At 47.0% G+C, this 13,124-nt stretch overlaps 1 protein-coding gene across 2 annotated transcripts in view; it reads left to right on the top strand.

The window, feature by feature from the left end:
• rbks (ribokinase) overlaps window positions 1–13,124 on the top strand; it is a 168,507-nt gene that overhangs the window by 116,414 nt on the left and 38,969 nt on the right. For both annotated transcript variants that reach the window (XM_078398781.1, XM_078398780.1), the window contains one exon: window positions 12,254–12,442. In XM_078398781.1, the coding sequence (XP_078254907.1) occupies window positions 12,254–12,442 (189 nt within the window). The remainder of the gene's footprint in view (window positions 1–12,253; window positions 12,443–13,124) is intronic.

Here is a 13,124-nt window from a genome sequence, read left to right as displayed (position 1 = left end):
CATCTTCAGTTTTACCCCTTGAACTATTGAGGACTATTTACTCAAAGTGCTGGAGGAACTCAGTGGGTCAGACCTTCTGTAATAGTTTGTAAATTGCCCCTAGTGTGTGTCGGATACTGTTGGGATATGGGGATCACTGGTCGGCGCGGACCCAGTGGGAAGAAGTGACTCGACCCGAAACGTCACCCATGCCTTCTATCCAGAGATGCTGCCTGTTCCGCTGAGCTACTAGAGCATTTTGTGTCTATCTTCGGTGTAAACCAGCATCTCCTGTTCTTTCCTGCACATGTGTATCCTCACCACACTTGGAAGAACATGTTAGATGTGTAAACAAAGAACTGCAGTTCATAATGTATTGGAGCGCCCGGAGAAAACCCACGCAGGTCACGGGGAGAACGTACAAACACCGTACAGACAGCACCCGTAGTCGGGATGGAACCCGGGTCTCCGGCGCTGCGAGGCAGCAACTCTACCGCTGCACCACCGTGTCACCCCTGATGGGTGCCATCAGTGGTCGAAGATCTCAAAACACTGCAGAGTACTCGAAACAGATTGGGCATCTTTGAAATGTACTTTTAACCTGAACCAGAGTTGTCTTAGTACTGTCAGTAGGGTAGAAAGAATATCGGTTCTTCGAGTAATAGATTCATAGAACCATAGAGATATACAGCACGGAAACCTCGTCCTTCGGCCCACCTTGCCTCCTGCACTTGCAAGCCACATTTCTGTGCTTCTGCTTGAAGTCACCCAAATCTATCGCGCGATATTTATTATTTCCTGAGTATTTTGTCTATCGTTTGTATGTTCTCCTGCCCAAAGTGGGCGACCTTCCATTTCCCCTCTCACCATTTCTTCTTGATCACTCTTAAAGCCTGCTTAGACTTTAGAGATACAGCGCAGAAACAGGCCCTTCGGCCCACAGAGTCCACGCCGACCAGCGATCCCCCCTTACACTTGCACTATCCTCCGCACGTTCACTATTTCTTCTTGAGCACTCAAGGAAGTCTTATTTCCTTTTGCAGGCCTTTTGTTTGGTCCTTGCTTCTCACAAGCCTTTTTGAGTTGCCTTATCTCTTCCATTTCTCATTGGAAAAGCTTTTTTTCCAAGATGGTGCTGACGGTCTATGTGTCTGGTAGACAATAGACAATAGACAATAGACAATAGACAATAGACAATAGGTGCAGGAGGAGGCCATTCAGCCCTTTGAGCCAGCACCGCCATTCAATGTGATCATGGCTGATCATTCTCAATCAGCACCCCGTTCCTGCCTTCTCCCCATACCCCCTGACTCCGCTATCCTTAAGAGCTCTATCTAGCTCTCTCTTGAATGCATTCAGAGAATTGGCCTCCACTGCCTTCTGAGGCAGAGAATTCCACAGATTCACAACTCTCTGACTGAAAAAGTTGGCCTACCCCTTATTCTTAAACTGTGGCCCCTTGTTCTGGACTCCCCCAACATTGGGAACATGGTAGTACAGAATGTGGAGAAATAATGGGTATCCTTGGTTTTCATTCAAAGCACAAACCTTCTTGACCTATCACAATGTAACGCCTGTCCAGTAGCGAAAAGTCAAATATTCCTCATTTCAGCAGTTTATTGTTCTCCAAAGTCATTGTTCTTCATGGCATGTATGGTTTTCTTTGTCCCTTTCCTGCCCTTGTGGTTGACTTTGTCAGCAGTGTTAATCACCATCTTCAAGGGCTACCGTGCGGCCTGTCAAGTCAAGTTTATTTGTCACATACACATAAATGTGCTGTCAAATGAAAGATTACCCACAGTCCAACAACAAGACCAATAAAAATAAGCAATAACACACACAATCAAACAAAAAGAACCATCCATCACAGTGAGTCTCCTCCAGTCCCCTCCTCACTGTGGTGGAAGGCCAGAATGTCTTTTCTCTTCCCCTGCCGTCTTCTCCCGCGGTCAGGCTGTTGAAGTTGCCACGTTCCAGGCCGCGCAGGACGGTGAAAGGTCCGCAGTGGGCCGAACCATGCCTCGCGATTCAGGGCGGGCGAAGACGCTGCCGCTGCACGTCGGGGTGGTCGTGGCTCCCAACATTGAAGCCCCCGCCGGGCAGATAAAATCCCACGGCCTATTCCAGGCTGTGCCGGACGGTGAAAGGTCCGCGGCGGGCCAACCCAAGCCCCATGACTCGGGGCGGGCGAAGACGCTGCCGCTGCCGGAGCTCCCGATGTCGGCCCCCACCCAGGGCAGGGGCTGCGAGCTCCCGACGTCCACGCGGCCGGAGCCTCCACTGGCGAGTCCCAGCTGGAGGCCGCCAGCTCCAGGTGGAGGGCCGATGGTAGGGCGCAGCGGGAACAGAGACACCACCCAGAACAAAAGGTCGCGTCTCTGTTCGGATGAGACAATTTTGTGCTTGTCTCATTGTTCTTTCTACCACCGACTCCATCTCCACTTCAAGCTGCCCTGAGAAAGCAGCCGACATAATCAAAGGCCTTTCCCGCACTCACTCACTCATCCCTTCTCCTCCCCACTCCAGTCAGGCAGAAGATACAGAAGCTTGAAAGCGCGCACCACCAGACTCAGGAACAGCTTCTTCCCCTCTGTTATCAGGCTTCTGAACGGCCCTTCCATAAGCTAGGGTTCTGTCCGATTCACCTCTACCCCATTGCGGACATTGGACTTTGTCTTTGGAACTGGTGCGCTACAATGCTGAGAACTATATTCTACACTCTTTATCTTCCCCTTTGCTCTACCTATTGTACTTGAGTTTAACTAGATTGTATTTATGTATAGTGTTATCCGATAGAAACAAACTCAGCAGGTCAGGCATCATCTCTGAAGTAAAGGAACAGGTGACGTTTCAGGTCAGAACCCTTCTTCAAACAGGGTCTAGAAACATAGAAACATAGAAAATAGGTGCAGGAGGAGGCCATTCGGCCCTTCGAGCCAGCACCGCCATTCATTGTGATTATGGCTGATCATCCACAATCAGTAACCCGTGCCTGCCTTCTCCCCATATCCCTTGATTCCGCTAGCCCCTAGAGCTCCATCTAACTCTCTCTTAAATCCATCCAGGGATTTGGCCTCCACTGCCCTCTGTGGCAGAGAATTCCACAAATTCACAACTCTCTGGGTGAAAAAGTTCCTTCTCACCTCAGTTTTAAATGGCCTCCCCTTTATTCTTAGACTGTGGCCCCTGTTTCTGGACTCCCCCAACAGGGTCTATATCTCTTGTTTCCTTTCCCCCTGACGCTCAGTCTCGGCCTGAAACGTCACCCATTCCTTTTCTCAAGAGATGCTGCCTGTCCCGTTGAGTTACTCCAGCACTTTGTGTCTATCTTCAGTATAAACCAGCATCTGCAGTTCCTTCCTACATGTATCCTCTGATTTGAGTGGAGAGCACGTGACAATAATAAAACTAAACCTAAATCTATAAACCTTACATTTTAATTTCATTTTAAAATGAGATTTTGATATTTTGATGAATGACCTCGTCGAGATGTTAAAAATGATAAGGATGTTAAGAGATTGTGCACATTCTCATAGGTGGGAATCCAGGGAAAGGATTATAAACACAAAAAGCTGGAGTAACTCAGTGGGTCAGATAGCATCTCTGGAGAAAAATGCATTCTCCAGAGACGCTGCCTGTCCCGCTGAGTTACTCCAGCTTTTTTGTGTCTAAGGTTTAAACCAGCATTTGCAGTTCCGTCCTACACAAAGATAATAGACAATAGACAATAGGTGCAGGAAGAGGCCAATGGCTGATCATTCTCAATCAGTATCCCGTTCCTGCCTTCTCCCCATACCCCCTGACTCCGCTATCCTTAAGAGCTCTATCCAGTTCTCTCTTGAATGCATTCAGAGAATTGGCCTCCACTGCCTTCTGAGGCAAAGAATTCCACAGATTCACAACTCTCTGACTGAAAAAGTTTTTCCTCATCTCAGTTCTAAATGACCTACCCCTTATTCTTAAACTGTGGCCCCTTGTTCTGGACTCCGCCAACATTGGGAACATGTTTCCTGCCTCTAACGTGTCCAACCCCTTAATAATCTTATATGTTTCGATAAGATCTCCTCTCATCCTTCTAAATTCCAGTGTATACAAGCCTAGTCGCTACAGTCTTTCAACATATGACAGTCCCGCCATTCCGGGAATTAACCTAGTAAACCTACGCTGCACGCCCTCAATAGCTCATAATCTTTGATAAAAGATCATAATCTTTACATTCAAGCTCAGTAATTTTGTAGTGAAATAAGATACTTGATACTTGAATTGTTTCTTGCAGCAGGTTGTTGATGCTGAATCATGTTCTTAGGCCCCCCTTGGTCATGGCTGACCATGGGTGATGCATTCTAGTTGGCTGCTTGCTCCACACCTCGGCTAGAGCAGCGTCGCTTGGGCTGAAGAGACCAATGTGGGAGCTACAGTCTCTGTGGCAAAGGTCACATTTGTACGTGGTCTCTGCGTGCCCGCTTGTCTAGTCTGCCGCTGCGTTCATCAGTTTCTCATCCCCCCGTTTTGAGATGTTGGTTCAGGGTACCTCTCCACCTCGTACGGTCAGCTGCAAGGCTCTCCCACGACTCCACATCGATGTCGAGCGATCATGAAAGTTTCAGCAATAAGGCTGATAGTTTTTTGTTTAATTTGGGCAAGGCATTTGGAACAGAGGCGTGCATATCAAGTTATAGATCAGGCACGATGTAGTGTGGCACAGTGGCAGAGTTGCTGCCCTACAGCGTCAGAGACCCGGATTCCATCCCGACTACGGGTGATGTCTGCACGGAGTTTGTACGTTCGTTCTCCCCATGACCCGGGTGGGTTTTCTCCGGGTGCTCCGGTTTCCTCCCACACTCCAAAGACTTACAGGTATGTACACAATGGACCATTGTGGGCTCCACAGTTCCTTGATCATCGTTGATTTCTGCATATCTTCCATTCATTTGTCCTAAGTACCGTCTATATCTCTCTTTCCCTTTCCCCTGACTCTCAGTCTGAGGAAGTGTGAACTGCGAAGAGGATGTTAGGAGGTTGCAGGGTGACTTGGACAGGTTCAGTGAGTGGGCAGATGCATGGCAGATGCAGTATAATGTAGATAAATGTGAGGTTATCCACTTTGGTGGCAAAAACAAGGAGGCAGATTATTATCTCAATAGTGTCAGATTAGGTAAAGGGGAAGTGCAGCGAGACCTGGGTGTCCTTGTACACCAGTCACTGAAAGTTGGCGTGCAGGTACAGCAGGCAGTGAAGAAAGCTAATGGCATGTTGGCCTTCATAACGAGAGGATTTGAGTATAGGACAAAGAGGTCCTTCTGCAGTTGTGTGGGGCCCTGGTGAGACCACATCTGGAGTGTTGTGTGCAGTTTTGGTCTCCTAATTTGAGGAAGGACATCCTTGCTATTGAGGCAGTGCAGCGTAGGTTCACGAGGTTAATCCCTGGGATGGCGGGATTGTCATTTGAGGAATGATTGGAAAGACTGGGCTTGTATTCACTGGAGTTTAGAAGGATGAGAGGGGATCTTATAGAGACATATGAAATTATAAAAGGACTGGACAAGCTAGATGCAGGAAAAAATGTTCCCAATGTTGGGGGAGTCCTGAACGTGGGGCCACAGTCTAAGAATAAAGGGGAGGCCATTTAAAACTGAGGTGAGAAGAAACTTTTTCACCCAGAGAGTTATAAATGTGTGGAATTCTCTGCCACAGAGAGCAGTGGAGGCCAATTCACTGGATGAATTTAAAAGAGAGTTAGATGGAGCTCTGGGGGCTAGTGGAATCAAGGGATATGGAGAGAAGGTAGGCACGGGGTACTGATTGTGGATGATCAGCCATGATCACATTGAATGGCGGTGCTGGCTCGAAGGGCCAAATGGCCTCCTCCTGCACCTATTTTCTATGGGGTTTTTAAACCCAAAACATCACCTATTCCTTTTCTCCAGAGATGCTGCCTGACCCGCTGGGTTACTCCAGCTTTTATGTCTGCCTTCAGGTTTGTCGGTTAATTGGCTTTGGTAAAAATTGTAAATTGGCCCTAGTGTGTAGGATAGTGCCAGTGTACATGGATCACTGGTCGGCACGGACTCGGTGGGCCGAAGGGACTGCTTCTATATCTAAACTAAACTAAACTAAAATAGACACAAAAAAACTAGAGTAACTCAGCGGGTCAGGCAGCATCTCTGGACAGAAGGAATGGCTGACGTTTCGGGTCGAGACCCTTCTTCAGACTTATGCCTGTCAAAGTCTAAATACCATTTAGCACAGTTAAACACAGAAAAACACTAATGTAGACCAGAACTCTTTGTAACCATGGATGTGGGCACTAAACCGCTCCAGGCAAAAAATAAAAGTTATCTGTCTCAATGCCAAAAATATATCAGATTTCTTTTATCCTGACCAGGCGGACTAATGGTACTTGAAAAGCAATGTTATTAGTCTGCTGTTTTGCATTTGATTTGGTTTTCGTGACCTTTACTACTGAATGCATCTTAAAAACAAGTAATAACTAACTGTGACTTGTAGCCTTTTTATAACTGGTGATTTTAAAGCACAGAAGCAGCATTTACAGCTCTTAAACTCTACAGGGTAGGCAATAAGCAAAAAAACAAACTCAGCGGGTCAGGCAGTATGCGTGAAGGGGATGGACGTACGATGTTTCTGGTCGACACCCGTCTTCGGAGAGCCTATTCCAGGCTCTATTCCGAGCTCTGAGGAGCTTTTGCAGTGCAGCAGTAAAACGGAGGCACAAAAAACTGCAGATGCTGGAACCTTGAGCCAAATAATACACAGCGCTAGAGGAACTCAGCGGATCAGGGAGCATCCATGGTGGGAGTTTATTCACAAAATGCTGGAGTAACTCAGCAGGTCAGGCAGCATCATCATCATATCATCATATATATACAGCCGGAAACAGGCCTTTTCGGCCCTCCAAGTCCGTGCCGCCCAGCGATCCCCGTACATTAACACTATCCTACACCCACTAGGGACAATTTTTTTTTACATTTACCCAGCCAATTAACCTACATACCTGTACGTCTTTGGAGTGTGGGAGGAAACCGAAGATCTCGGAGAAAACCCACGCAGGTCACGGGGAGAACGTACAAACTCCTTACAGTGCAGCACCCGTAGTCAGGATCGAACCTGAGTCTCCGGCGCTGCATTCGCTGTAAAGCAGCAACTCTACCGCTGCGCTACCGTGCCGCTCGGGAGAGAAGGAATGGGTGACGTTTCGGGTCGAGACCCTTCTTCAGACTCATCCATGGTGGGAGAGCACAGATGACAAGGCATGGACAGGAAGGGTCCAGACCTGAAACGTGCTCCTTCAAGATTCCAGCATCTGCAGTTTCTTGCGCCCTCAGCGGGCACAATAATATTTTAAGTCAAAATAGAAAATAATTGATGCCACTGCTTGGCGTGGGCAGATATCGTAGCCCTGAGATTATTGGCTTGCAAACGGAACGCAATACACCAAGTGAGGCCATACCAATATCTTGTACAGCTGCAGTGTTCCTGAACCCCATGAAGGTCAACGTGACAAACGGCTTCATCAGCATCCGACCTGCCAGTGACACCACTGGCAGGGAACGTTCAGGGTGGCACGGCGGCGCAGCGGTAGGCTACTGCCTTACCGCGCCAGATGTCCTAGAATGAAAAGCTTCATCTTTGGAGCTGATGGGGCAGAGAAAGTGAGAGTTGGGGAAAGCGTGTTTGCAAGAGACAGGGTGGGGGGGAGGTGTCGCCATTTTGCTCTGTCTACTGTACTTGAGTGTGAACTGATTTTACTAGGTTAAGTCCCGGAATGGCGGGACTGTCATATGTTGAAAGACTGGAGCGACTAGGCTTGTATACACTGGAATTTAGAAGGATGAGAGGAGATCTTATCGAAACGTATAAGATTATTAAAGGCTTGGACACGTTAGAGGCAGGAAACATGTTCCCAATGTTGGGGGAGTCCAGAACAAGGGGCCACAGTTTAAGAATAAGGGGTAGGCCATTTAGTACTGAGATGAGGAAAAGCTTTTTCAGTCAGAGAGTTGTGAATCTGTGGAATTCTCTGTCTCAGAAGGCAGTGGAGGCCAATTCTCAGAATGCATTCAAGAGAGAGCTGGATAGAGCTCTTAAGGATAATAATAATAATAATAATGTATTTTATTTATATAGCGCTTTTCATATACTCAAAGACGCTTTACAGAGATTTAGAGAACATAGGGAAATTAATAAATAGATAAATAAGTAAATAAATAAACGAACAGAGAAAGGAGACAGAAGGTGAGGTGACCTTCAGTGGTTGAAGGCAGTACTGAACAGGTGAGACTTCAGCGATGTTTTGAATGTGGTGAGTGTGGAGGAGTCTCTAACGTTTTGGGGTAGTGAGTTCCATAGGGTGGGAGCAGCGATGGAGAAAGCCCTGTCCCCCCAGGGTCTGAGTTTGGTCCGGATGTGGGGGGATAGGAGATTGGCAGCAGCAGAGCGGAGGGTGCAGGTGGGAGTGTGCCTGTGGAGGAGGTCGGTCAGGTAGGATGGGGCCAGGTTATGGAGGGCTTTGTAGGTTATGAGGAGGATAGCGGAGTCAGGGGGTATGGGGAGAAGGCAGGAACGGGGTACTGATTGAGAATGATCAGCCATGATCACATTGAATGGTGGTGCTGGCTCGAAGGGGCCGAATGGCCTCCTCCTGCACCTATTGTCTATTGTATCTATTGTATGGTACATCTGATCTGTGTGGATAGAATGCAAGACAAAGCTTTTCACTGTACCTTGCTCGGTACATCTGACGACAATAAACCTCAACCTAACATAATGCAAAGAACAGGTGATGAGGAATGCAATGTTGGATATGTCATGTTATCAACTCTGACTAACTATTATCTCTCAGAAGATTCAAATTATGCGAGTAAAGATATTAAGTAAAACCACAGATGTGCCATTAATTAATATTTATATCATTTCTTCACACAATGTTGGAGTAACTCAGCAGGTCAGGCAGCATCTCAGGAGAGAAGGAATGGGTGACGTTTCGAGTCACTCTAGCATTGTGTGAATAAATACCCTCGATTTGTATCAGCATCTGCAGTTATTTTCTTACAATATTTATATCATTTATACTCTACCCAAAGTTCATTAGTACATGTTATAGGAGCAGAATTAGGCCATTCAGCCCAAAGATACTAGAGGAACAAGATGGACCACGCCGCTGAAATCGCCTATACTGAAGTGTAGTACTCAAATAAGCCATTTTAGTAGGCAAAACCCACCAATCGCTATGCCTCTCGCAGTGTAATCAGTGTTTTGCGGAACAGTATGTGTGATTCTACCATTAAAATGCAGAATATATCTCATCTATCAATTCACAGATTTTTGTTATTTTTCTTTTAAAATGTTTCTGCAAGTTTCTGCCGACTAAAATGGCGCCGGGACGTACTACGGTTTTTAGGGTCAAGTGGTCTATCTTGCTTCTCTAGTATCTTTGATTCGACCCATCAGGTCCACTCCGCCATTCATTCATGGCTGATCTATCTCCCTCTCAATCCCATTCTCCTGCCTTCTCCCCATAAACCCTGACTCGCATACTAATCAAGAATCTGTCCATCTCTGCCTTAAAAGAAAACAATGACTTGGCCTCCACAGCAATTAATTCCACGGATATTTCTCCTCATCTCCTTTCTAAAGGTACGTCCTTTTATACTGAGGCTGTGCCCTCTGGTCCCAGACTCTCCCACTGGTGGAAACATCCACTCTATTCAGAGTCTGTTTCAATGAATGAAATCCCCCTCATCCTTTTAAATTCAGCGAGTTCAGGCCCAGAGCATCAAACGCTCATCATATGTTTTTTTCAACAGATGCTTCTTAGCTCAATACGTTAGATGCCTTTGATGTTGTTAGACGGCTTACAACTCGGCACGGTGGCGCAGCGGTAGAGCTGTTGCCTTACAGCACCAGAGACCCGGGTTTGATTCTGACTGCGCATGCTGTCTGTACGGAGTTTGTACATCATCCCTGTGACCGTGTGGGTTTTCTCCGGGTGCCCCGGTCTTCTCCCACATTCCAAAGATGTGTAGGTTTGTAGGTTAATTGGCTTCTGTGAAAGAAAATTTAGTTTAGTTTAGTTTAGAGATACAGCGCGGAAACAGGCCCTTCAGCCCACCGAGACCGCGCCGACCAGCAAGAATATCCTTCCTCAAATTTGGAGACCAAAACTGCACACAGTACTCCAGGTGTGGTCTCACTAGGGCCCTGTATAACTGATGACACCCATGGATTAAGGACTCTTTTCAGACTTCATCACTGCTGATGTAATCACAGGAATAATTATCCCTCAGAGTTTTCCTCTTCCCTTTTTGTTCCCATGGTGACGACACCACCCTCTGTGTTCACTGTTCCTGGCATTTCACCGAAACAATGCAAATGAACTGAGGTGCAAAGGCACCTTTCCCGATATATGCAGAACAATATGTTCAGTTAGTGAAACAGGCAGTCATAGAGTCAGACTGCCTGGAAACAGGCCCTTCAGCCCAACCACCCCACACTGGCCAACAATGTCCCAGCTACACTTGTCTCACCTACTTGCATTTGGCCCATATCCCTCTCAACCTACCCTATCCATGTATCTGTCTAAATGTTTATTAAAAATTGCGACAGTCCCTGCCTTAAACATTGCAATAGTCCCTGCCTTAAACAGAGTTCCTACCTTAAACATTGCGGTATTTCCTGCCTTAAACATAGTTCCTGTTTTAAACATAGCCCCTGCATTAAATATTGCGATAGTCCCTGCCTTAAACGTTGCAATAGTCCCTGCCTTAAACATTGTGATAGTCCTTGCCTTAAACATTGCGATAGTCCCTGCCTTTAACATAGTCCCTGCCTTAAACATTGCGATAGTCCCTGCCTTAAACATTGCGATAGTCCCTGCCTTTAACATAGTCCCTGCCTTAAACATTGCGATAGTCCCTGCCTTAAACATTGCGATAGTCCCTGCCTTTAACATAGTCCCTGCCTTAAACATTGCGATAGTCCCTGCCTTAAACATTGCGATAGTCCCTGCCTTAAACATTGCGATAGTCCCTGCCTTTAACATAGTCCCTGCCTTAAACATTGCGATAGTCCCTGCCTTAAACATTGCGATAGTCCCTGCCTTAAACATTGCGATAGTCCCTGCCTTAAACATTGTGGTAGCACCTTAAATGTTGCGATAGTACCAGCCATAGAGGAGTACCTGCCTTGTCAAGGTAATGAGTTATAGAGTCATACAGTCAAACCTTCAACCCAACTCATCCATACCGAACAAGACTAGCTAGTCCCATCAAAGCTACTATTTGCCTGCATTTGGCCCACAGTCATCTAAACCTCTCCATTCCATGTACTTGTTAAAGTATCTTTTAACTGCTGTTATAGTACCTACCTCAACTAGTTTAGTTTTAGTTGAGTTTATTGTTGTCACGTGTACCGAGGTACAGTGAAAAGCTTTTTTTGCTGCGTGCTCTCCAGTCAGTGAAAGGACTGCACATGATTACAATCAAGCCGTCCACAGTGTACAGATACATGATCAAGGGAATAACGTTCAGTGCAACATAAAGTCCAGTAAAGTCCAATTAAAGATAGACCAAGGATCTCCGACGAGGTAGATGGTAGGTGACGACCGCTGTACAGTTGGTGATAGGATGGTGCTCTAACAGCTCCTTCCATCTGCCCAGCACCCTGGAAAAGCTACGCCCCAGCTTCCTATTAAATCTTTCCCCTCCCACCGTAGGTGTATATGTCTTGATTCCTCTCCCCTGCGTAAAAGCCTCCGTACATTCACCCTATATATTCCCCTCCTGATTATATACACCTCCTCAAGGTCACCCCTCATCCTCCAGTGCTCCAGTGAATAGAGTCCCAACCTGCCCAATCTCTACCTAGAGCTCAAGCCCTCGTCATGGCAACATTCCTTTTCTAAAACAAAAATCTTGGCTTTCCTATCTGTCTTTCCCAGTTTTATCCCCTTTTCATTTGCAATGTTTTTGACATTTGGAGTCATAGAGTTGTAGCAGTCTTCGAATCAATTCAATTGATTTTGGCCTCACATCCTGCATTTGGCCTCACATCTCTCTAAAGCTTCCTATCCGTGTACCTGTGAGAAATGCTTCTGAAACGTTAACTGTCATGAGTGCTGCAATTTGATAAACAGCAGAGACGTGTTGGTATCTCATATCTGGATAACATCAGTACCAAATCTAATCCGCGAACATTCCACCATGGGGCAGCTGGTCTACTTGAGACTTGACTTGAGAACCTTTTTGTCTCGTTGCAGGCGGAGATCTTAACTGGTGTTGCAGTGGCCAGCGTTGAAGATGCTAAGAAGGCAGGCTCCAGTCTGTTGGAGAAGGGGTGCACCTCAGTGATTGTCACACTGGGGGCAGAGGGCACGCTACTGCTGATACAGGGCCAGCCAGCGCCCCTGCACATTCCCACCAAGGGCGTGAAGGCAGTGGACACGACGGTACGTTTCATGTTTCAATAGCTCAGCCCTCGGGCTCGACAAAGGGTGAAAAGCCGTGACTAATCTCACACGCCTCTGTCCGCGGGTTGCAGTGTAACTTGTGGTCGGACATGATATCATCGCACCACGTGACACTTAGATTTATTTTTAGATTTAGAGATACAGCGCGGAAACAGGCCCTTCGGCCCACCGGGTCCGCGCCACCCAGCGATCCACGCACATTAACACTATCCTACACACACTGCGGACAATTTTTTTAACATTTGCCCAGCCAATTAACCTACACACCCGCATGTCTTTGGAGTGTGGGAGGAAAACGAAGATCTCGGAGAAAACTCACGCAGGTCATGGGGAGAACGTACAAACTCCGTACAGACGGCGCCCGTAGTCGGGATGGAACCCGGGTCTCCGGCGCTGCATTCGCTGTAAGGCAGCAACTCTACCGCTGCGCCACCGTGCCGACCCTTGCCCATTCAAAGGCATCAATCTTTCTTAAAAGCAACATGGGCTGGGGGAAACTTCAAATCCCAAACTGCTCCTGAAATGAACACGTTGCTGAGTAATTGTCAAGAGCTCACGTATCCCATTGAGAAGGACGGAGATTTCACAGCCTCTGCGTATTTCAAGTGACTCAGTATTTGAGCCAAAACATTATGGCCACCTGCCTAAAATGCTGTTGGTC

This window comes from Rhinoraja longicauda, chromosome 5 (genome assembly GCF_053455715.1).
Source record: "Rhinoraja longicauda isolate Sanriku21f chromosome 5, sRhiLon1.1, whole genome shotgun sequence".
Classification (NCBI taxonomy): Eukaryota; Metazoa; Chordata; class Chondrichthyes; order Rajiformes; family Arhynchobatidae; genus Rhinoraja; species Rhinoraja longicauda.
Note: the sequence above shows the minus strand (reverse complement) of the source record. Positions and strands in the feature narration are given on the sequence as shown.